The 23989-nt window shown below is 42.4% G+C and overlaps 1 protein-coding gene across 1 annotated transcript; it reads left to right on the forward strand.

Annotated features, from left to right (window-relative positions):
* The first annotated feature begins 2142 nt into the window (after nt 1–2142).
* adam8b (ADAM metallopeptidase domain 8b) lies at nt 2143–23362 on the forward strand. The gene is made up of 23 exons (XM_030755657.1): nt 2143–2300; nt 5267–5376; nt 5772–5845; nt 5927–6002; nt 6315–6391; nt 6607–6805; nt 8282–8347; nt 8427–8489; nt 8571–8740; nt 8825–8906; nt 8989–9131; nt 9278–9464; nt 12362–12451; nt 14173–14389; nt 15504–15606; nt 15696–15861; nt 15949–16029; nt 17429–17513; nt 18816–18936; nt 19017–19176; nt 19251–19298; nt 20443–20493; nt 21175–23362. Exons 1-23 carry the CDS (start codon nt 2261–2263, stop codon nt 21301–21303), a joined length of 2538 nt encoding a protein of 845 aa, XP_030611517.1. The 5' UTR covers nt 2143–2260; the 3' UTR covers nt 21304–23362.
* Nucleotides 23363–23989: the final 627 nt, after the last annotated feature.

A 23989-nucleotide genomic window follows, 5' to 3' on the forward strand; every position in this document is an offset into this window, starting at 1 on the left:
GCATATTTTCATAGCTGTTTTTTTAACTTAAAAAGTGAATAATTTGTTCATTACATTATCTGAGGATTTTTTCATGTCAGAACGTTGTTTAATTAAAGAACCAGTTCTGTTGCCAGTCAACCTACATAAATGCATTTTTGACCATTATTAAATATTTTCGACCAATAAAACATATCAAACTTTGCACTTCTGTGCGTTACTAAATTATTTTTGTGCTACTGAAATATTTAGCTTGCTAGTATATGGAGTGTGAGGGCCACATTGAGAAAAAAAAAATAAATCATTTTGTGCATTTTGAGAATAAAGTCAAAATCGTCAAAGTCGTCATTTCAAGTCAAATAACGGCCACAGCTGCTATACTCTCTACAAAATGCCTTGGGTAGAAACAACTTGATCAGCTGTGTTATTGTGTCTTGTGGTTCTACATGTCCCCTCTGTACTGTACGAAGGTGCAGCCATCCTTGCATCCAACCAGTGCCAGTTTATGTGGTTTTTCCTTCCGTGCAGATGCAGCTTTCTGCACTCTCTCTTTAACGTCCTCATACTTATCACTACATCGTGTTTGTGTACTAAAAGAGAAATCATTTCCTTGTTACTAAAACCGATTTTATAGTTTCACTAACTCATAATACAAGACATTCTGGAGGGTATAACAGACGTGTCGTGGCAGTTGTTTGACGTGAAACGACTTTAATCTGCACATTTTGACTTTTTTCTCAAAATTTTGAATTTATTCTCAGAATGCACAATTTATTATTTTTTTCTCAATGTGGCCCTAATACTCCTTTGTACTAGTACCAGTGTGGCCGGCTGATAAAGTAAGCCCAACAGCCTGGAATGACATAGTCATTATGCTTCATAAAAGACTCATATATATATATATATATATATATATATATATTAGGGGTGGGACTCGATTAAAAAAATTAATTGAATTAATTACAAGCTTTGTAATTAATTAATCGAAATTAATCGCATTTTAATCGCATTTCAATATTTGACATGAGAAATATTAATTTAAGTTTAGTTGATGAATAAATCAATATACATAAGCTTAAACTTCAAAATTTTGTTTATTTTCCCACCAGTCTACTACACAGACCAATGAAGGGCGGAAGTACTCCTGTGATAAGCAAACACCTGAAATTAAAGTTAAGCATCATAACTGGATAGTTTTATTCAACATTAATGTCTCACTTGTTATAGTTGGAAATTAATCATTCGCTCAGCTGTATTCCTTGATGTTGAAATGTGGTATGCTTGTTTTAACAGCTTATTTTGAATTAAAGACTTAAAATTAAACCACAAAAAGGAGAAAAAGTTTGTTCTCCGTTTAACAGCTGCTTTTACACAGCTGTGCTTCGCACTCACGGTTGCTAGGCGACATGAGCTACGCAGAGGTGACGGCAGCTGATATGAAGGCTAGCTGCTCACTTCCGGCCTTTGTGGTGTTCGTGGGCTGCGAAAGACGTGGGCCGGGTCCTTCGCAGGATGCGGCCCCTAATTTGGACATCGTGCGTCGATATAATCTGTATGCCGGGAACTCGCGCACTGAGAAACGTTCCACGGTGCAAAGTGCGTTAAAATGCGTTAAAATTTTTAACGCGTTAATTTCCCCATAATTAATTAATCGAAATTAACGCGTTAAAGTCCCACCCCTAATATATATATATATATATATATATATATATATATATATATATATATATATATATATATATATATATGTGTGTGTGTGTGTGTGTGTAAATTCTACATGCAATAATATAGGTGTACACAACACTATTTTTCCAAGAAACATTTGAAAAAGAAAAAAGAAAAAGATCAAATAGCAGTTTTTATGCTTTGCCCCGAGTATTTACGGATCTGTCGGGTTTCCGATATGTGTCCCCCCCAATAGTAAACTCCTTTCTTACGCCCTTGCGTATGCGTGATTGATCCATTTACACAGATTTCTGGTAGATGAGTTCTGGCACGATGTGGTGTCTGCCAGATGTGACACACCTGTAAGGGGTGGACCTGTGGCTGCGTTGAGGCAAACATCGCTGTCGGTGATCATGAGAGCCCTTTGATTTTATTTTTGAAAGCTTTAATTCACCGGAAGTGTAACCACAGCTGGCTTTACGATCCGTTTCCGGTAAGTCTGCGAGGCGGAGATAAGGGCGAAGCTCGAGGCGGAGCCGCAGAGAGCAGCCGCCTGGAAGCGGATGATTCACGGCGGAGTACGGAGACGATCGGCCGGGCCCGAGCGGAGCGCACTATGATGGGAGAGGTCATGTTCTTACTGTGGCTCACATGCGGTAAGACTTTGTTCTGTTCAACTCCACCAAAGTTTCCTGAAAGGCAGCAGCTTGCTGCTAAATCCGCAGGAAAGTCAAGGAAGTTTGGCAGAAAGTTTGGGAAAGGAGTTAAAGATGTGATGTGTGCGCATTCTTTATTGGTTGATGTAGTTTTAAAGGGGGTTAGTTGTAGCTCTGAACAATATTTCTTTATGATAAAAATGCTGTTTTTGCTGTGTAATTCAACTATAATTAGTTGACTACCTTAGTTACATCTTATGCTGCTTTACAGATATATAATATTTATACTCTTAAAGAATCTGATATGCTTATAAAATACAGTATTTAATATAAATGTAACTACCCAGCAGTACAGAGGGGTAAACCTGAAATAATGACATCATCTGAGGTGATGGGTAGTTACACGTATATATTCTTAGATATTTTAACCTTTATTTAAGCACTAAGAGAGTTTTATGTTATCTGATTGGGACTGGTCCAGTAAAACAACCCACTCTCTAATTTTCCTTCTCCCGTAAAACCTGCAGAACAACAGGAAATATAATTTCTAGTTACATTATTTTTTCACTTTATAAAGAAAAAAACAGCCTGACTAAAAATGTGAATTTCAAAAAGAGCGTCAGTTGTTGGACTGGTTTTCATGTGGGATGGCTGAAGACAATAACAGCAAAGCACCTTTAGAGGGATACTGAGAGAGCCTTATGGCAGATATTTAAAAAAAAACAAAGTGCCTTAGTTAGGATTTTGGCAAAGGGCAAAAAATAACTCAAGCTTTGCTATCATTTAGATGAGAGTTTTTTTGTCATCCAGGATTTGAGGTTCTCCAAACAGTCACAGAGGCTCTTCATGGGGTAGTCAGTGGCAGGTGTGGCAGGTAGAGGAAAATGAGAGTAAATAGTTCTGGAGGCAGAGCTGAGGGGAGAATGTGTATGATGAAAGTATAAGAGGATCTTAAATGGATCCTTGAGGGATGCCGCATTTAATGGAAGCTGAAGAAAAGTTTCCTGTTTGGACAGTGAGGGTTCTGGCACAAACAATGATGGTATTTTACATTTTTAGGATTCAAACAGCTATAAAATCAGTCAAATGTGACCCCCTCAGTGTCAGCTGATTTTAAAAAAATTTTTTTATCTTCAATAAATGTGTATGTTTAATGAAGCCATGCAAAATTTTACCTTCACACTATCAAAATGATCCAAGTGCATTGGATTGGGTTTGAAATTTGGTGCTAAAGCCAAGCATGATTTTTGTTCTTTAACCAACTTTGAGCATCGTGGGGTACATCGCAGTTTTAATAAACTGCACCTATTCAATGGCCTCGACGTAGAGGAACAGAAACAAGTTTTGGTATCCCGGATGACCACAGGTGGCTGGTCAGAACAGTATATGAAAGGTCTTCTTTTTAACTTCCATTTTGATACAAGGTTCTCCTTCTACAGGAGCTGTGTTCTGTGGGGAAAAATCAGCTACTTCAGAGGGGTTCAGATGGGAGGCATTCATTTTTATACAGACCAGTCAAACAGTTAGATGTGACTAATTAAAGCCATCTCCAGCTGCAGCATTAAGGCGATATGGACATGAATGAATCCAAAATTATAGCCCAATAATATCATGTATGCAATTCTGCATAATTTAGGCCTTTTAAGTACTAAAAACCTTTGGACGCTTTCATACAAAATGCTTTCAGCAAAAAGGTTTCCTGTTTCATGTCACCCAGAATATTTCCATGAGATTCACATCTTTGACCTTTCTTCTTTCTAAGCCTTGGTGGAGTTGCTTGTTTGCATATGAGATTGTAATCCTGTTAAAGGGTCCGTTTCTGGTTCATTTCCAACTTTTGGCCTGCAGATACTGCATTCTTGAAAGCTTCTTTTTGCATTAGATGGTCTGTTTTTGGGCTGAATTTACTTTGACATCTGTATTACTTGTACATGATTTTCCTTACAGATCTTTTTAAATCCCTCACCAGACTCCATTCTCAGGCATCACAGACTTTTGGTTAGAGAGCTCTTTAGATCTTGGCCTTCTGACACCACACACTTCAACTAAATAAATAAGTAAAACAAGCTCCACCTGGCTAGAACTTCCAGTTTTTATTTATGTTGGGCTGTGCATTAATTAAAGTTATAGATATGACTCTAAAATGTCAGTTTTGTATGTCATTTGTTTGAATGCATCATCTTTATCTGTAGGCTCTGTTTTAAAATGTTTCCTTTTCTTTTTGAATAGTTTGTTTTTAGGGGTCAGAGAAACTGTGAGAAACTGTATGTGTGTTTATGGCTCATCACTCTCTTCATGGACACTGATAGATGTGACTGTTTAAAATTTATGTTATTTAATAGTAAGCAAGAATGAGAACCTAAAACAGGGAAGTCAGGCATGCGGTCCAGCGGCCAGAACGGGGTTGGAGGCAGTCGAATTTTGCCCATTTGATTAACAAACAATAAAAAAAAAGTTTTTACATTTTCATTGCATTTAGTTGCCCATAGAAGTCTTTAGGAATGGATTATGTTGGAGAGAGGCTATCTAAACTCTGAATAATCAGACATGCCGCCCGATGTAAGTAATAAATCAACTGATAAATTACAGGAAATGCTCAAACCCTTCAATAACATTTTGGACTTCCTGTGCTGAAGTAATTTTAGGCTGTTCGTCATCAGTTTTATAAATGAGCAATTTATTGAATGAGAATCTTTCCATAATCTACGTCTTTACACTAAAAGAAAGAAAACATTTTTTTAGTGATCCAACACACTTTACATTATACGGTGCTGACTATTTATAGCAGAGTCCATATATGCAGCTAGTAGCTTTTTAAAGTTATGTTTGCAGGTGCTCTTGTACATGAAGTTTTAAAGTGCCGAATCTGCTTTAGGCTGTCAAGTATAAAAGCACACAGACTGAGCCACAGTCAGTTAATCTGCCTCATGTCTGCTGTACACTGAGTACCTGTTTGTGGTGTGTAGTTTGTGTCGTGCACAGCTCGGGGATGTTGTCTCACGTGGAGCGTTACGAGGTGGTTCGACCTCAGAGACTCCAGGAGAGACACAAGAGGAGCCTTCAGGACCACCTGCAGGTAAACACACCGCTATGCATCACCTATGCGTATGGAATGTGCATACGTAACTGAATCTTGTTGTACCACTTTATACTTAGAAATATTCTTCATATTTACTGTGACATGAAGGTGATCTTCCTGTAGAAGCCTTTCATGATAATTATCATCTGACACTCACAGTGTAATAATAGCTCGTTTAGCAGTGTAGTTCCAGTCATATTAAAAATATGCAATAATCTAATCAAACTGTGTGGATCATAAATGAGGATTTCATCTTTCTGCAGATGCTAAAACATATCTGAGTACAGGACTTTTACCTGCAAAGGAATTTTCCTTTCTTGCTACTTTTACACAAATAAAATCTGTTATGGAGGTTAAATGCTGCCGTGTGACTCATGGACATTTTTCTGCAGCTGTATCCTGATACAGTTCGGTACGAGTTGGCCATCGAAGGGAGAAATCACACAATTCATCTGGAAAAAAACAGGTACGGTTCAGATTTCTGCTCAGAAAATATTTCAGTGTCTTATTATGTATAAATATATGAAAATGAATGAAATTTTTATAGGAATCTTATTGGGAGAGACTACACTGAGACACATTATACAGAAGATGGAAAACGCGTGACAACATCACCAAAAGAGGTGGGATTTCACTTTATTAAATACTAATATTTTAAATGCTCAGCTGATGGTTGAGAAATTCATTGTTTTTCAGTCTTTTTTGTAGCATTTTCTACACAAAAAATATCAAAAACACACAGAAGATGGGAGATTTGTATGTTAGCCTCTCGTCATCTTCTGGAGGAGGAAAAGCTGTTTTATTATTGCCACAGACATGATGAAATCTGAAAGTTGGGACTTTTAATCATGATTTCATTGAAACACAAAGAAGTCCTTTGTGAGTAATCTCTGTAGCAGCTCCCCTCACTCTGACTGATCTGTGTTTCCATTCAGGATCACTGCTACTATCACGGCCACATCGAAGGCGTGGAGGACTCTTCAGTCAGCGTGGGGATTTGTCCTGGTATTAGGTATGAGAAAGGAGAGAGACTTCCTGTTTTTCCTTCATGGTTTCTGGTTGTTTTCCTGCTTGTCTCATTCGGTGCCGGCACTATCGCTGCTGTACCTTACGTACATCTGTGTGAAAGCTTTTATATTTTCTGAACTGAAATTTACACGGAACAAGACGGCATCTCTTCTGTTCTTGGTGGGTGAATAAAATGCCATAAAGCTATTTTTTGTTCAGCGGCTTCGTGAGAGCTCGGCAGCAGGTTTACCTGATTGAGCCTCTGGGACAGACGGACAATGGCGATCATGCAGTTTACAGACAGGAGCACCTGAAGATCAGCGGTGAGCTCGGCTGCGGCTCTTCATCCAACAGCACCATGCTCTACGACCAGGACCAGAGCCCTCAGGTCGCTGGCCTCTTCAGGTCCAGATCATGGGTACGCTGTAGCACCAGTGCAGTTTCCCTTTACTGGGATTGTAATTATATTCCATGTAGGGCTACTAGTAATGATTACCTTTCATTATTTGTTTGTTTACCATGTGTTTGTGTCACAAACTTAAAAGGAAACCCCCAAACCGTCACATTTAAGACCAACTCAAATCAATTATTGGTTATTAATCTGCTGGTCAACCAGCGTAATGAACTAATCATTTTACAGTTAATCATTTAGTTTAGAAAGAAAAACTAATAAACTAATCAACCAATTATCAGCTGCGTTCTGTAGCACAAATTCATCAAGATCTCTTAACCTTCCTGCTCTCAGCTTCATGCCTTCTGGGTAAACTGGGAGGTTGTGGCTGATCAACACTGTTCTGTGATCATTTTAGGTTTGTCCATGATCTTTGCATCACTGTGTCAGAAAAGCTTTTCCAGAACAATGCAGTGCAGTGTGTCCACATACTTCTGGTCATGAAGTTACATCGAGCACATAGGAAGGTTATTAAAGATGAGTCTGGTTTCAAAATGAAAAAAGGAGATCTTTCATATGCTACGATTGGATTTGATCACTCACCCACATGGTGACATGATCCTGTAAAATGTACCCAAAATATTCTTTGTTCTACAGTTTTTTTTGGCCACAGCAGCTTTATTAGCAGTAGAGAGTGACAGGAAGTCAGGAGGAGAGATACAGGGGAAGACACGCAGGAAATAGACGACAGGTTGGACTCAAACCTGCACCGCTACATGGCATATGAATATGGTTGCCTGCTCAACCACTGAGTCACCCCAGCACCCCTTTGTTCTACAGTTTTCTCCAGTGAATCATCAGGGAGCAGGGCAAACATGCAGGGTACCACTGCTGGTTTTTATACCTCTACAACATGGACATTAAATGTGCAATATCGTCAATTCAAGCAACTGTTGGATGAGGCAGGGTTCATCTTGGTGCAGACATTATTGTTCAGACATCTGTTGATATCAAGAACAGATGAACAAACATGCTCATCTTATGTGTTCCTCCTATCCTGAGGATCTTATCATAAACAGTGTTTTGTGTACACTTCTCCAGTGTCTGAGGAAACTCAATCTATCTCTGCTCCACCACATAGCAGCTGGGCTCTCCTTGTGTGTGGAGCAGAAACACCATCAGGATTCAGTCAAACCATCGTGCTCCTAAAGGCTCCACTGAGATTCCTCCCCAAGAAGTCCATGAACCTCTGCAGGACTTTATTCATGAATTCATATAGATGTGTGTAAATGTTCATAGATATGTGTAGATGTCTGTAAATGTGTGTAGATGCGTGTAGATGTGTGTACATGTGTGTAAATGTGTGTAGATGTGTAGTAAAGGGACATAAGTGAGTAAAAAAAAACAGTAATGACAGACTGAGATTGATGCGTCACAGTAAGGTGGATTTCACAGTTTTTGTGGGTCTGTGTAATCTTTTTTTCTTCTTGTGTTTCCTTTCAGAAATCTAATGTCATGCCAAGTACTCAGAGGTTTGTTGAGCTGTTCGTGGTGGTGGACAACACCGAGGTAATATCATCATTATAAATAAAGCTTCAGCCTCATGGCAGAACAAACCTGATCACAGTCACCTCCTCTCCTCCCGCAGTATAAACAGTATCTAACTGAGACTAAATCCCGCATCCTCGGAGTTGTAAATCACATCGATAAGGTGAGTTTGAGCTCACCTGTTGTAAGACGTTTAATGTTTCTTAGCACATCTGTTCCTGAGTGTCTGCTCCTCTGCCTGCAGCTGTATCGCCGTCTGAACATCCGCATCCTGCTGGTGGGTTTGGAGATTTGGTCAAACAGGGACCTCATCGACGTCAGTGGCAGTTCAGAAGCTACTCTGGACAAGTTCCTGTTGTGGCGTCAGGCTGACCTCCTCCCGAGGATAAAGCACGACAATGCTCAGTTTGTGACGTGAGGATCGCACATCTGTGCAGATGTTTGAACTACACTGTTGCTGCCAGTTTGGTGTTGATGTTGAACTTTTGTCTTTAACAGTGGGAAGGATTTTGATGGGGACACAGTCGGACTGGCAAATAAGTTCGCCATGTGTACCGGAAACTCAGGAGGAGTCAATCAGGTGGGATTAAAGACGTCTAACTCACATTCAACAGCTGGAGAGAGCGTGTTAGAGGTGGTATTAATTAATTTTTCTCCTTCAGGATCACAATGAAAACCCAATAGGCCTCGCTTCCACTATCGCTCATGAGATGGGACACAACTTTGGCCTTTCCCACGATGCTCCAGGCTGCATGTGCAGTTTGTCCTACAGCAGTGAGGACTGTGTCATGGCAGAAAAGCTTAGGTAAAGCATGCAGATATGTTGTATCAACAGGTTTATTATTTTGTATATCCATATAAACTGTTCTGGCTTTGTCTTAAAATCAGAACAGGTGAGACAGGTAAGCATTAAACCTTTAGGTAAGCCTAAATTTCCTTGTTTCCCCTCAGGACAAAAAATGAAGCATTCCCAGAGTTTTTCAGCAGCTGCAGTGTGGCTCAGCTTACCGAGTTCCTGGAACGATCTCAGCCTAGCTGCCTGCAAAAACCCACCTCCGTCAGGACCATCGCTGTGGGCCCCCTCTGTGGGAATGCCATGGTGGAGCCCGGAGAGGAGTGCGACTGCGGCACTGTGGAGGTAACACTTTCAGCCCATCTTTGGGCGTTGGTAAAGTTTAAATATATCCTTTGGTGAAGGAAGGTGCCATTTCCGGGCATCTTGGTGTGGTTTCCTGTGTAAGGGCAGGTAGTGGGGAGCCAGCACATGCAGAGCTGCAGCCTTAAAGAGTTAAAATAGTTTTCTGGTGTGCTCGCGTCTCATCAGAAGGGGGAGAAATCCTGGCAGAGGCTGCTCTGTGAGTTCATCACTGCAGCACTGAGGATCAACTGCATGCACAACAGAAACAAGCATGATGTACACACACACACACACGTACCAGTCATTCCCTCATGTACACACACGCACGCACATTCGCATGCACCAGTCACACACTCATGCATACACACTCACACTCACACGCACATACACACACACACACGTACCAGTCGTTCCCTCATGTACACACACGCACATACACACGCACGCACATTCGCATGCACCAGTCACACACTCATGCATACGCACATGTAACATACATGGACACCTAATGTGGGAGAGCGGGTACCAGCACCAAGCCAGCGGCAACCCAGGGAAGCAGCCAACCCAGCCCCGAACAATGAGCCAGTCCCCATCCCAGGTGGGGTGCATGGAACTGGGGTGTGAGAAGGCCCGCCCGCCCCCTCCTCCCACTCAGCGTGTTGGGGGGGTGATGTGAGTGTATGTACTGAGAAGAATGTGTATGGCTGTGTGAAAACTACAGTGCTTTTAAAATTGGAGGGACAGATGTACGTAATATGAGCACTGAATAACAGCGCCCATCCACACTGTCCCCCCAAGGCCCTCAATGTCTAAAATGTAAATAAAATTGAGGTGCAGGCAGCAGTGAACAGACAAGTGGGGCCACCTCAGCAGTGCCACCCACTAACCACTGTGTGACACACCTGCCCCCCAAGGCCCTATATGTACTATGATGTGTTGTGAGCTGTATAATGCAATTAAAAAAGGAGGAGTGGGACATCACGCAGCACAGCGAGCAGAGCCGAGGTGATGGCCCTACTCACTGCAGCACGAGCCCCCCTCCCCCGAGAACCTATGTGTGCATAATGTGATGTTAAACTGAGTGGGAGGAGGGGAGGGGCCAGGATAAATATGACCGGGAGGCAGACGACTACCCCCCGGAGGAAGAGAGCCAGCTAGCTACTGGCTCACTAGGCACCCCAGTTCCCTACACCCCCCCGCAGCCCAGGGAAGGCAGGTCCAGGGCCTGAAGTGACCGCACCCCCAGGACGCCACCGTACTCCAGGCCGGCACCCACTGCCCCCACTGCGAACAGGACACAACACACACCCCACATGCATACAAAGGACAACAAATATCGCACACACACACACACACGCACGTACGCACACATACACACGCACGCACACACACGCACACACACACAGACACACACCCCCACACACATACTCACACATACACACACACGCACACTGTGGTCCTGAGTCAGAACCAACCGGCCCCGTGTGGGGCAACTGCTGCTCCCTCACCTGAGCGCCCCACCACCCCATGGGGGAGGGCACCCAGAATCCCGGAATGCCAGCCAGACACCCCGACACAGCCAACCTACCCCACATGGCGGCGCGCCCAAGGGGGCACAGACCCCTCCAGCGCAGGGAGGGGCCCAGCCAGGAAACGGGCAACCCCGGGCACCAGGGCCCCGACCCCCGCACCCCGGCCCCCACAGAGGAAGCCGGCCACCCGGACGGGGCCAGCACCGCCACCACGGGACCCCGAGCCCCACACCCCACGACCATAAGAGCACCATCCAAGTCCCCACCACCAACAACCAGGGCCCGGACACAGAAACGTGCGTGCTTGTGAGAGTGTGTGTGTGTGGACAGCTGGGCCTGGGTTGGTGGCTTGCCAAGCCTTGGCACCTGTGGGACATGGAGGGTGGGAGTTACCCCTCCCTACCGCTCCACGCTGCTCCCCACTGGTCGTCACTGCCGCCCCTGGGGTGTGGGTGCCCGTGGGTCCCGGGATGTGTGGCCGGATGTCTCGGCATGGTTTTTGGCCTGCTCCCTTGGCGGCCGTGACCTGGGGGTGGCTTGGGCCTCTTTGGCGCGTGGGGGGGCTCTGCCGGGTGTCGGGCTGCTCTCGGGCGCTTGGGGCCTCGGGGGCCGCATGCCTGGCTCGTGCTGGGGGTGCCGGCCTGCCGGGGGGGGTGGGCTGCCCGTCGCCTCTGGCTCTCTGGACTCTAGCCCCTGGATTGTGGGGGTTCCGTCTGTAGCCTCCCGCCTTCCTCTTCTGGGGAGTGTACGGGGTTGCCATCGGGATGTGTGGCCCCAAGTCTTCTGAGCTCCTGTGCTGTGGATGGCCTGGGTCCCCTGGGTCCTTCCCTATCTGCCTCTGGATCGCAGGGGGCATGGTTGCAGTTTCTCGCCCTCATTATCGAATACATTGCATGACAAAGGGGCATACACACACATTACTACAAACAATAAACTTGTGTGTGTGTGTGTGTATATGTAGGTGCATATGGGTGTGTGTATGGATGTGTGTGTGTGTGTGTGTGTGAGTATATCAACCCCTTTTATTTTTTTATTTATTTTTTTCTATCTCCTTTCTTCCTTTTCTCCCCCCCCCCCCCCCCCCCTTTCCCCCCCCACCTCTTGTTCTTGCCCCTTCCTTGTTGCCTGTCAGACTTGGCATGAATAACTAAATAAAAAGATAAATAAATAAAAATAAAATTGCAAACATTAACAAGAAGAGCCTATAGGAAACATATAGAGCTGTTCTTGTCAAAGCAAATATGTTTGGTACATCAGTGCATTCGGATCATCATTCCGATTGTGAAAGATGCCAGACATGACAGGCTTAAAAAAAAAAAAAAAAAAAAAAATAAACAAGCATGATGTGTTTGTGTCTTTCTGCAGGAATGTAACAACCCTTGTTGTGATGCCTCGACTTGTCGCCTGACTGCAGGATCCCAGTGTGCTCACGGGGAGTGCTGTGAAAACTGTCAGGTACTGAAGCTGCTCTGCGTAATAACGACCACATATTCAGCTGTGATGAAGTTTGAACCTCTTTAGAGACAAAAAGTTTTCAGCATGTGTTTTAAATTATTCCATGAAACACTTTTGGAATCTGGCCTGTGGTTTGATAACTAGCAGAGCTCACATTCACAAAACATCCAAGTCCCAAATTTAGCAGCGTGCTGGCTCACAGCTCCAAACTTCAGACTCTCTTTTCTCTTAAACGTAATTCCAAATAAAGCTGTGAAAGATGTCTCTCAGCATTTACTCTGCGGCTGGACCTGCCAACAATTTCCAGGGTTTGTCCAGTATTTTAAGACCATCTCCTGATGCTCTTCTCTTTTGCAGTTTCTCCAGTTTTCTTGTGTAACAGAGTTGCTGACGTTAGTGAAGCTGTGAGGGTTTTACGTGATTTGAGCTTCCTGAATCAATAAACATACACTGCATGGACAACAGCACACTCCACCTCCAGGAGCTGCTCAGCCATGGAAACCCACGAAGCTCCCTGTGCACAGTTTCTGTGCTGATGTTAAATGGAGGAGGAGGTTTGCAGTTCTACAGAGTGTTGGTGACTTTTACACACTGTTCGCCTCAGCACTCATGAAGTTTGCCCCCTCATGTCTCAGTTGTTCAACTTTGCAGTAATACAACTTACAGCTGATGGGTGTGTTCCTGTTATGGTACCGCACTCGAATTCAGCGAGGTCTTTAGAACCAGCTGTTCTTTCATAGACTGCAGGGCTGAGCGTTTGAGGTTATACTTGTGGCGATGGGACTGAAAACACCTGAATCCAAAGATTAAGACAGTGTGTGGCTCAATACATTTGGCCATACGGTGTGTGTAAATAGAGAACAGGGGAAGACACACAGGAAATGGCCTGGGGTGGATTCAAACCCCGGCCTCTGTAATAGCTTACATCATATGAGTCACCTACTCAACCCGGTGAGCTGTACTGACTCTCAGAGGGGAAGTTTCATAGGAAAAACAATCATTAATGTCACTGTGTCACCAAAATCATTGCACACATCACCAGCTGGTTCCTCAGGTGGTTTTCGGATTGTTCTAATCAGTAAAATTTGCCCCATAATCGTCTCATCTACATCAAGTAGATACTGAGATATTTAACAAAAATAACTGAAAACTGTGATGTACTTGTTAAAAAAAAAAAGGCTAAAGTTTTAACCAAACCTATTTAGTGGCTGCAAAAATATTTCACTTTAAACCACTAAAGTTGTTCTCAGGAAGGCATCAGAGGAAACCTCAGAGGTCACTGAGGATTGAATACACAGGAAATAAAAGTCAGGGGATCACTAAAAGATCTTAGTACCATAACTCTGGGATTATGAATATAGTTGAATTCTGTGTTCAGTAGTTCTAAAACAAGGAATCCTGTAAATTAAATGAATGATCTTTTATTTTAGCAGTTGGGATATTTCAATCCACATTCTCATCATCATCAACAGAAAGCGCTTTCATAAAGACACACCCTACCTCTGGCTAATAAATGTGAACACAGAGGTTACTGTTCAATAGTAACAGGAAACAGAAGGTAATAGCTTGCCCTTTCTGTTTTTTTATAACTCACCACATCCTTCCTCAAATGACAGCTTCAAGGACTGGAACAGTACCACATAAACACACGAGACAATTTTAGTATCCACTGAAGTCCATATCAAACACTCATTCTAACCTAACATATTCTGTCTGTTCAGTTTAAGTCTTCTGGAAGCGTGTGCAGGGAGTCTGTTAGTGACTGTGACCTGCCTGAGTACTGCACCGGACAGTCGCCCGATTGTCCTGAAGACAGCTTTGAGATGAACGGCAAACCCTGCTACAAAAAGGCCCAGGGCAGTAACCCCATCCAGGGCTACTGCTACAACGGCCAGTGTCCCACCCGAGAGCATCACTGCTGGAGGCTTTTTGGACCAGGTACACTCAGCACGCTGCTATCAAAAACTGTCTTGTGAAATTGCAGTTTTCATAGTTTCTTGGCTAATAATTGTGATCTTGTTTAACAAGGTGCATCCTAGGGTTTGTATATAAAAAAATGGAGATCACCCTTTGGTTTTGGACTATGTATAGTAGGATGAGAGACTATTATCACCTAATGGTTTCCAAGCTCCACTCATAAACTGTACTGTAGCGCTACACAGACCATAGACAGTATCAAAGATGGGTGTAGTTTCCAGGTTTGAAAGTGAAGCCAATGCAGAAATGGCTTAAAGCTGTATCATTTTAATGACCAGAAGGGGGTGACCCCTGCAATAGAAAAAATGGGGAAACCGGCCCTCATCTACTGTCCTGTGATCTCAGTAAACATTTTCCTAATGATTTTGCGAGCTCAGCAGCAAGTTTCAGGTCATATTTAGTAGAACATAAAGATCCAGTCAGATCCACCTCTCACTTGTGAAAGTGAAAATGCTCAGCTTGAGGCTCTAGAGTACAGAAAACCATATTATTTCTCAGATAAATCAATTTAAAAAAGGTCCAAAATGCAAAATTCCGTCCCTGGGGTTGCTTCTTGGTTCATTGAAGGAAAAAAAAAAACTGTGTTTTTGTTGTTGTTGGTTTTTCAAGTAGAGGAGATAAGCCTCGAGGAGCTTTTAGTTATTGGTCTATTCCGAGTTAGATTTCACCATCACATGGTGGAAATGGCTCTTTCTAAGAAACATGTCCAGATAAATTTTTATTACATTTTATTATGTAAGACAGCACAAATACAGTACATTGTTACAAGACAAGACAACAATATTAAATCAGTACTTTCCAATCATTTTGACTTTTAGTAACTTTTACTATATTTAACCATCTTTCCTACTCTTTGAAAATGCTGCTGAACCCATTTTTGAAATCTAAATGGGACTTTTGCTGGCGACTCAGACTCTCTGGTTTTACTTTTCATCCTTTTTTTTACAAGCAACCAGTGAACCAATGGGGCACACCAATGTGCTTACAGGGGTGTTAGCGGGATGTGTAAGGATGAAGTGTCTCAGACCTACAATAAGTGGAAGATTATGAAGCTTTCCTTTGTTTCTTCTTCCAGGGGCTCGAGAAGCACCAGATGTATGTTTCAACCTGAACCGACGGGGCGAGGAAGGCGCTAACTGTGGGAGGAACAAATTCAGCTTCATTCCCTGTGCTGCACAGTACGCATCATCAGGATTTGCCCTGAAATCAGAATGATAACTTTCCAGTGCAAGCTCTGGATTAATGTGTATCTTCCTTTTTTTTGCAGGGATGTTAAGTGTGGATCGATGTTTTGTGTAGAAGGAGGTGATTGTATCACAGGTAAACGGGCAAGCTACAACACAATTGGCGTAGAGTGTAAACTCGCTGTGGATGATGATAAGATGAGAAACCTGGACATGGTGCCTAGTGGGACAAAATGTGGACCAGATAAGGTAAAGGCCTCATAGAGAGACACAGTACAGAGAGCACTTTTTAAATTATGTTGGCTGTTTTGCTCAGAATTCAACATTTGTGCTCAGGCTTGCCTCAACAACAGATGTGTGGATGTATCAGTCTATGGGAAGAGGGAGGACTGTGCAAAGAAATGCAACAACAACGGGGTAAGTTAGTCCTGGATGAGTTTGCAATCCATGAACTAAACTGAACCCTTTGTTTGGCCTGAGCTCGGTTTGTTAGGTGACATACGGGCAGCTAAACCTTCAGGAGTAACAATGAGGGACATAGAAGTAACGAAAGAGAGCAGACAGAGCGAGAACAACACTGGCAACAGAGCCAAAAAGCAGAGAGAGAAAGAACCAAATAAGTAAAAATGGAGCGGTGCTCGGTATGAGTAAAGATATAAGGAATGCAGTGTTTTAGCCATCATAGCAGCCTAAAACTGGACTCATACGGCTAGTGTCGAGGAATGTAACAGCCTCCTTACTAATGGGCAAGACACTATAAATAATAAAATGAGGAAATGCCAAAAACTGCAAACAGTTCAAACATGATCCGACGCAGTCAGCTGAAACATTAGCTGGTCTTTAACCTGCTAGCTGTGTCCCACTTCCTGCATACTCCATCTAGGAAGCTCCATCGCTTAAACCCACCTGAGTAGAAGGGTTTAAGTGAGGGATCAGGACTATTTCCTCACAACTGACCTGACAGTCGTGAAATTATCCAAATCCGATGTGTGAAAACCATCAATGGATGCTGGTTTTCGTGTCTGGATTTGAAAGACTCAAAATTAGTTTTGGCTGTTTCCATGCTGGTTTCATGGAGCCAGAGTAGGCCTTAGACAGATGAAAGGCTGGAGTGCTACTTTATCAGCTAGCACTATCAAGCATCCATAGGCTGTATGGGTGCAGCACACAGACACATTAGCTAAGTGACCGACTAATAAAACACTAAACTTTAACTCACCAAAATATAACTCCAAACTTCTCGGATTAGTCAGATAATTCCATTAAAATGCTCCAAAATGCACGAGCAGGACTCACCCACAGTGAAGAGGTCCAGTTAAGTGGAGGTGAAGCCTGGCAGACAGCCACGCTTCCACGACTCCAATATCCAGGTGGATGAGTTATTGAAAAAAAACATTCACCCACTCAGAGTTAAAATTATTCATCGAGGCCAAAACTTTTTAGCACCAGGCTGTAATCATGCTTTTTAATGCTGTAAACTATTTTAACATGGGAGTCTTATTTTGGGAGGTGGCCTCAAGTGGACGTTGGAGGAACTGCAGTTCTTGGTACTTCTCTCACTGAGGTGTCAAATTGATGTTTGTGAAGCCTGTTGAGCTTATCCATCTTTAAATTAAATGTCTGTCAGCTCAGGGACTAGAAGCATGTAGTTTTTATTTCATTGGGACTTTATTGCAGCAATGTTTTCTACTTTTTGAGCGACTCATGACTGACAGAGATGTGAAGGTCACAGCTTTATTACTGAATCGCCTAAAGCCCTGGCCGTGGATTTCCAGTGACTCACACATTTAATCATTTAACTTTACTTTATCTGCAGGTGTGTAATCACAAGAACAAGTGCCACTGTAATCCCGGCTGGGCTCCACCGTACTGCAACATCAAGTATGCAGATTTACCGCAAGGTACAGAACACTGTGGTGTACTTCAGTTCATGATAAACTACGAAACACAAACTTTTGAAAGAAGTTGAGTTGCTGCTGTTATCTGCACATAATTCAGCGTCAGTATCAAGTGAAGGTCAGTGAGACAAAAACAGGTCACAGCTGCTTGTTGAATCATTTTTCAATGACTAAGAAACAAGTGATTCACTCCGAGTGCCTCGCAGCACTGACCGATTTAGCTTTAATCTGAGTTTCAGCTCAACAGCTGCTTCACACCACACAAGACCTTGTTGTTTTACTTTCTGCACATGAAGCTTGAACTTGAATTGTGTCTTGTGATTGTGCAACTGACTGTCCACACAGAACAACACAAGGGAAAAAGAGACTCTGAAACCACTTTCTTCTGAACAAAATGAGGACATTATGAAAGCAGCGCTGTCAGTACTGAAACAGGCTACTGAACATAACGTCTCCTGAACGCCGCGCTTGTTGTTTGTGTGGAAAAGTCGAGCTCTGCTTTGGCTTGCTGTTTTCCTTTCGACCAAAAACAAAACTTAGTGATTATTTTAACAGGATTCCTTTGACATGATATTTTCATGTTGCTGTTAAACATCAAGTTTTTAGATTTTACAAAAATGCACTTATTTTGGCTATATTGTCATCGCAACACAAAATCATAGGCCAACATTTTGTAAGAAAACGATAAGAAAAAAAGTCGAGCTATTGTCCTTACCTCACCCCGCCCTGCACCGCCTCACCTCACCTCAGTATCATCTCGTCATCGGCAGCATCTGTTCTGCACAAACTTTAACTTTGGCTCTAACTTTTATAACGTTCAAGCTAGATTACCTAAACTTTCCACACTTGTTCACTATCACAGGTGCTGCATGCTGACCAAGAGCCATAACTCCGCCCCTTTTTGGACTTAAAAAATCCACAAAAACTTTAATGCTGGCCATAATGTCTATTTTTTACCACTGCCCTTAATTTTTCTTTTCTAAACTAGTTTTTCCATACTTGAATGCAGTCCACCTCACAGTATTAAAATGAAGTCCCTGACCTTCAAATGACCTTGACCTTTAAATTTACCATATTTATCCTTATTATTCTGAATACATACAGAGGGGGAGAAATGCTTTATGCGTCATTCAGTTTTCAGGAGTTCTTATGTTAAATAAATGGTGCCTTCAAAGCCACCAAGCCACTCCGCCCCGTTCCCCCCATTACCCATCCAAAACACACACACACACTATCGATCCACAGATCCATCAATAGATCGATGGATCGATGGATTGCTTTACACTTCCTCATCTCTGCCTTCAGGTCAGATTGGGATGATAGCCGGTGTGTGTGCCGCAGTCTCCATCCTGCTGGTGGTCAGTCTGCTGATTGCTGGGCTGATGTGCTGTAGGAAGGACAACATGGACAGCTTCATCTCTAAAAGGTAGTTTTCCCCCTTGTGGTTTTGTCTCTTCATCTTTATCTTCCTCCTCACAGCTGAATAAATAAATGTTGCATTCACAGGAAAGTGCATTCAGCTGCAGGGAAGCTGAACCCGATATTCCAAGGAGGAAGTGTTAAAGAAAGACCTCAGATCAGTCAGCCCACCTTCATGGAGACCACAGCAAAGCAGGACTGCACCCCTCTGATGGTTAGAACGACCCCCTGCAGACCCGCTCCACAGGTACACATGTCAGCCAGGTGTGTGCAGGGCTTTATTTTACTGTGAAATGCTGACAAACTGCTTTTGTTTTCCAGCCACCAATGAAACCGTCCTCAGAGTCGGCTGCCTCGGAAACTGAGCTGGTAAGCCTCGACTATAGTTTAAAAAACTGTGAAGCTGTGAGAGTTTCTTTATAGCAATAATTTGATAAAACCAACAATTTTTCATGCCGTGTTCAGACTATGTGTATGCCTTTTTCTGCAAAAAATATGTTTATAAAGGAAGTGTGGTCAAAATCTGCAGACTCCAGCCTGATACAACAGAGATAAGAATTTCACCTAAAACAGTTTCACAGATTTTGCATTTATTACCATCATTAAATATGTTTCCAAACTCGCCAGCCTATATTAACACGTACATCAATATGTCTGCATCCATTCATGGCTAAACATGGAAATGAAGCTTTTGTTTTATGCACCTGGCCCCTGATAGAGGTCACAGGCTGAAAGAGGTGCCACACAGAAGCACACTTCCTTTTCCTTGTTGTCTGTGCTATACAAACAAGGCTCATATTAAACACAGCTTTCAAATAATGAGATCTACAAGCTGAAAGCGCAGACTTCAGTGTTTTATACTCATGGATCATTGCCCCGCCCACTTTCTGTTCAAATCTTATGTTTATGAGGGGCAGCCAATCAGAAGAAAGCTGGCTTAAAGCGAAGGTTGCCATAAAGGTGACGCGCTTGAACAGCTCGCTTGGATGTACTGAGGGTTAGGTGCTAAGGCCCAGGATAAGAAAAATAAGGATTATTTTAATTTGTGAATCAAACAAAGCTAGAGTCCAAAAATAGAAATAACATAAAAATATAAATGAAAAATAAACTTTGGATCCATCCATGGGTGACCTAAAAGCACACTCCGAAAATGATGGGAGGGTAACAGGGTAACCTTTGAGTCTGGGCGTTTGAGGCCCTGCTTTCCTGTCTTTAAACACTAAAGTCTTTTAAAGTCGGCCATTTCTATCCTGTAATCTGAACCCGACGTAGTTTAGTCCTCCGTGTTGAGCCTGTTAGGTTTTTGCAGACCTTACTTGGAACAGAAGATTGGTACACATTTGTGTGGCTCAGCGGCATGAAACAGTTTCATTGTTGGTTTTTGAGATTTGGTTGAAACATGTGAACAAATTAGTAGCCTGTAAAGTATTAATGTAGACCATAAATCATAATAAGTTAAAGAAGGCTTACAGTGAAAAGTGAAACCCAAAAGTCTTCTTCTTTTTCTCCACAGGTCAAACCTCTACCTCCATGTAAACCTTTGCCACCTCTGAATAAAGCTCAGGTGAGTGCTAAAGCAGAATATTTCAATCAGATGAGGGTTGAGTTTGAGCTTTATTTTCTATTAAATTCTTTTTATCTACCACCAAAAATCACAACATAAAAAAGTGTTAAAAAGCATTAGTGGTGGTCCATAATTTATCTGCTGCATTTACATCATCTTATACTTCACAAAGTCATGGTAACCAGCCACAGAGGGTGGTTGATGACACCCCTCCTCTGTGTTGTATCACATCAATCTCCAGCTGTGATAGTGTTTGTTGGAACAATGAGCTTCTTGTTTTTTTGATGAACATCCTCTTCCTCTTATGCCTTATCCTAGTACTATCCCACTTATCATCAGTGGACTGTGGCTCTCTTAGTGTGTGTATCACTCAAAAGATTCTTACCTAAGGACCTAAAGGTCCTTTAGTAAGGCCACAATTTTCTTCTGATTGGCTGCCCCTCAAAAACAGAAGGGTAAGGACATGACCATATAAGGGAGAGCCTCTCATACAGAGTCAAAAATAGAAAAAAGCATCTGAAACCAAGTACTTGGAGCAGTCTCACAGGAATAACTTAGTGCCTTCAGTGTCCACCAGTGGGACAGGAAGCAGAATGAGTGCACTTTGACACTTTTTAGGTGCAGAAGCAGCTAATTTACTTTTATAAATTCATCTAAAAATCCTTTTGTTTTGTTTTTCAGAGCAAAACAGCCAAACCAAATTCTCCTCCCGTACCTCCAGTCAAGCCCTGCCCTCCTCCGGCAGCCAGAATGAAGCCTGTTGCTCCTCCTCTGCCCCCAGCAAAGCCTCTTGTCCACAGACTCACATGAAGTTCTCATCCAGAGGATCAAGTTGTACCAAAGCGGAGACGTCTACCGTGTAGTTTTATACTTGAAAGAGGGGCCGTGAGCTGCATTGGAAAAGTTTACCCTTCAAAGCCGTTAAAGATGCTGTGCAGACCAAAGCTGAGAATAACTTTAAAGACACGAGACCAACAGCTGCACAGCTGCTGTGGAAAAGCTGTGATTTTATTTTGATGGGGCTCCTTTTAAAACAGACTGCCACTGTTCTTCCTGTGTAACGTAAAGTTCTTTCACTGTACTTTTATAAGATGTTCTTTTACATTATTTATTTAATGAGCATCTGAGGGACTGTATGAAAATTAATAGGTGGGTGTTTTTGAGGGGTCTGCATATTCTGTCCCTCATAATGAGTTCAGTTTTAGCTTATTTGGGACGCACACATACACACTCTGCATGCAAAAGCAGCAATCTTTTTATACTATTAATGTGACAACGTGACCATGACAAAGGATCCTGATACACAGTTTTTACTCATAAATTTGTTACTTTATGCTCATCATTTCCTGCTTTTTTTCACCTCTTGTAGATTTACCTTATTTACGTAAATTAGTTCCTTTTTTCTCACTAATTTGCTGCTTTCTTCAAAAAGTTACCAGTTTTTTGCAGGCAAATTTCAGTGGCTCTAATACGCAGTGATAGATGAACATCAGCATGCCTGCACAGTTAAGTGTTGATCCTGAACTGATGGAGGTGTGTCAGTGTCTTTAATCTGCTTGCTCCCCAGTAAAAATAATCTCTAATGTCAGATTGAGCCAAGATGAAAAACCTCCCACCTAAACCAGACTAAACGTATGCAGCAGTGCAGACCGTCGTCTGCTGTGAACTACATGTGAGGAAAGATAACCAGAGGCATTATGGGAGCGGGACATTCACTGGAAATTATGGGACTAATCTTCAGCAGCAGATATGGTGGCATAGTGCGTGTGTGTGTGATCCTGTCTGTAAATGATAGGTGGAAAAGTTTTGAATGAATTATGATAAAACTTTGTAGCTGTCAGAGGTCATGTTAACAATCTAAATCTGGCTCACATCCAGACTTCAAGGTCAACTTTGTGATTTATTGGTCCAAAATGGACAAAAAAACCCTTAAAACTTAGAATCTATCTGACCAGTGTGGTGTGTGTGCCATAAAGTACTATAAAGATGTCAAATATCCTGTCACCATTGACCTTTAACTTCTGACCTCGCATTTACATTTCTTATCTGCCTTTATTTCAAGCTGGTCCCAAAATGTGTTTTATCTTTAAAGAGAGGAGAAAGAGAGCGAGCTGCCAGGTTAGTTAGAAATATACTGCAGTATAATATACAATAAGCTCAGATCATTACATGTCATCATGACCTGCTCCTACATAAGGTTTTCCTGCTGCCCTGGTCTGATTTTACAAACTTCTTAAAGCACTTTAATATGAATACATACAAAATACAATATTATTCCCTTACAATGAATACTGCTCAGAGAGGCCGCTGCCTCGGAGGAGATATGTGCTCTCAGAGTGCTTCTTGTTCAGTTAGTGAAATACGGCTCTGCTTATTTTTCTGTCACTCTGGAATTGACTCATTTTCAGTTATTGTTGTGTGAAAACAGCTTCAGAGACCAGCTGGTAAAAGCAGCTGAGCATTCAGCAGGTAAATGTTTCTATCAGGAGGCGGTCGAGACTAAAAACTGAGCTAAAAAAAAACAGGGATTTTTCCTAATAAGTGCACACAAACAGCCTCAAATGAGAGCACCAAATGTTTGGTATCTGCTAGTCTGTGAATTCTTTCTTTCCCAAAGTGGCTGGAAATTCATTTTTTTCTTAATAAACGAATTAATAATGCAACGGTGTTATTAGCAAAATTCCAGTGACACATTACAGGAAGCTTTTTAACTTTCATGCAGTCCCATTTTGTGCCTTCTCCAAAGATGTTTTTGCATCACTTTGCACTGTACTCAATGACCTATGATGGTTCATGCCTTCTGTGGACTCTGAGTGTTACTGTGGTTCAGCTTTAAACCTTTTCATACTCCTTTGTTTGGTATTAGTCTCACAGAGGTGGTGGGGCTGTGGGGGGTGGGGTAGGGGTAATGGAGCCTTGAGGAGAAATTATTATTTTTTAACTGCACTGATATTTTATGAGGCAGTCATGAGTTTTTCATATGTTGTAAATTAGTCATTTATCCAAAACACAGAGTGTGATTTCACACGATAACATTTCTTTGTTTTATAATCTCTGACGTGTGGCTGGATGTGAAAACTTGAATTCTCATCAAGAGTTTTGTGTTGCAATGAATAAAGCGCACTTTATTTCAACAGTGTGATCATGTTGCATCAGCAGATTGCAGCATTTATCAGTGTGGTGCAAAACACAACAGAGAAGTTCCAGTTATTACACTGTGTTGGTCCTTCTTGTGTAACTGACTGTGCAGCCTTCTATTGCTCTTATTATCAGTGAACAGTGAATCTATATTTATTGGTCTCTAATGAGACGGGGCTGAGTGCTGCAGCAGGACTCAGACTTCATCGTCTGGTTTCCTGCTCGGCAGCCTTTAATATTCAGACACAAATACTGTTTTTTTTTGTCTTTTTTCTTTCCTGTTTAACTCAAATCTTCTTCTGAGAAACTTTTACAGTAAATCAGTAAAAGGCTCTGCAGATGTCTAATTGCAGATATC

This window comes from Archocentrus centrarchus, chromosome 19, assembly GCF_007364275.1.
Source record: "Archocentrus centrarchus isolate MPI-CPG fArcCen1 chromosome 19, fArcCen1, whole genome shotgun sequence".
In the NCBI taxonomy this organism is placed as follows: Eukaryota; Metazoa; Chordata; class Actinopteri; order Cichliformes; family Cichlidae; genus Archocentrus; species Archocentrus centrarchus.

Excerpts from the sequence above, each read along its gene's own strand:
- adam8b (XM_030755657.1), top strand. The coding sequence starts at position 2,261 with ATGATGGGAGAGGTCATGTTCTTACTGTGGCTCACATGCG. Across the intron at positions 8,348-8,426 it reads TGGTGGTGGACAACACCGAG|TATAAACAGTATCTAACTGA; the intron begins GTAATATCATCA and ends CTCCTCCCGCAG. Across the intron at positions 15,862-15,948 it reads CAAAATGTGGACCAGATAAG|GCTTGCCTCAACAACAGATG; the intron begins GTAAAGGCCTCA and ends ATTTGTGCTCAG.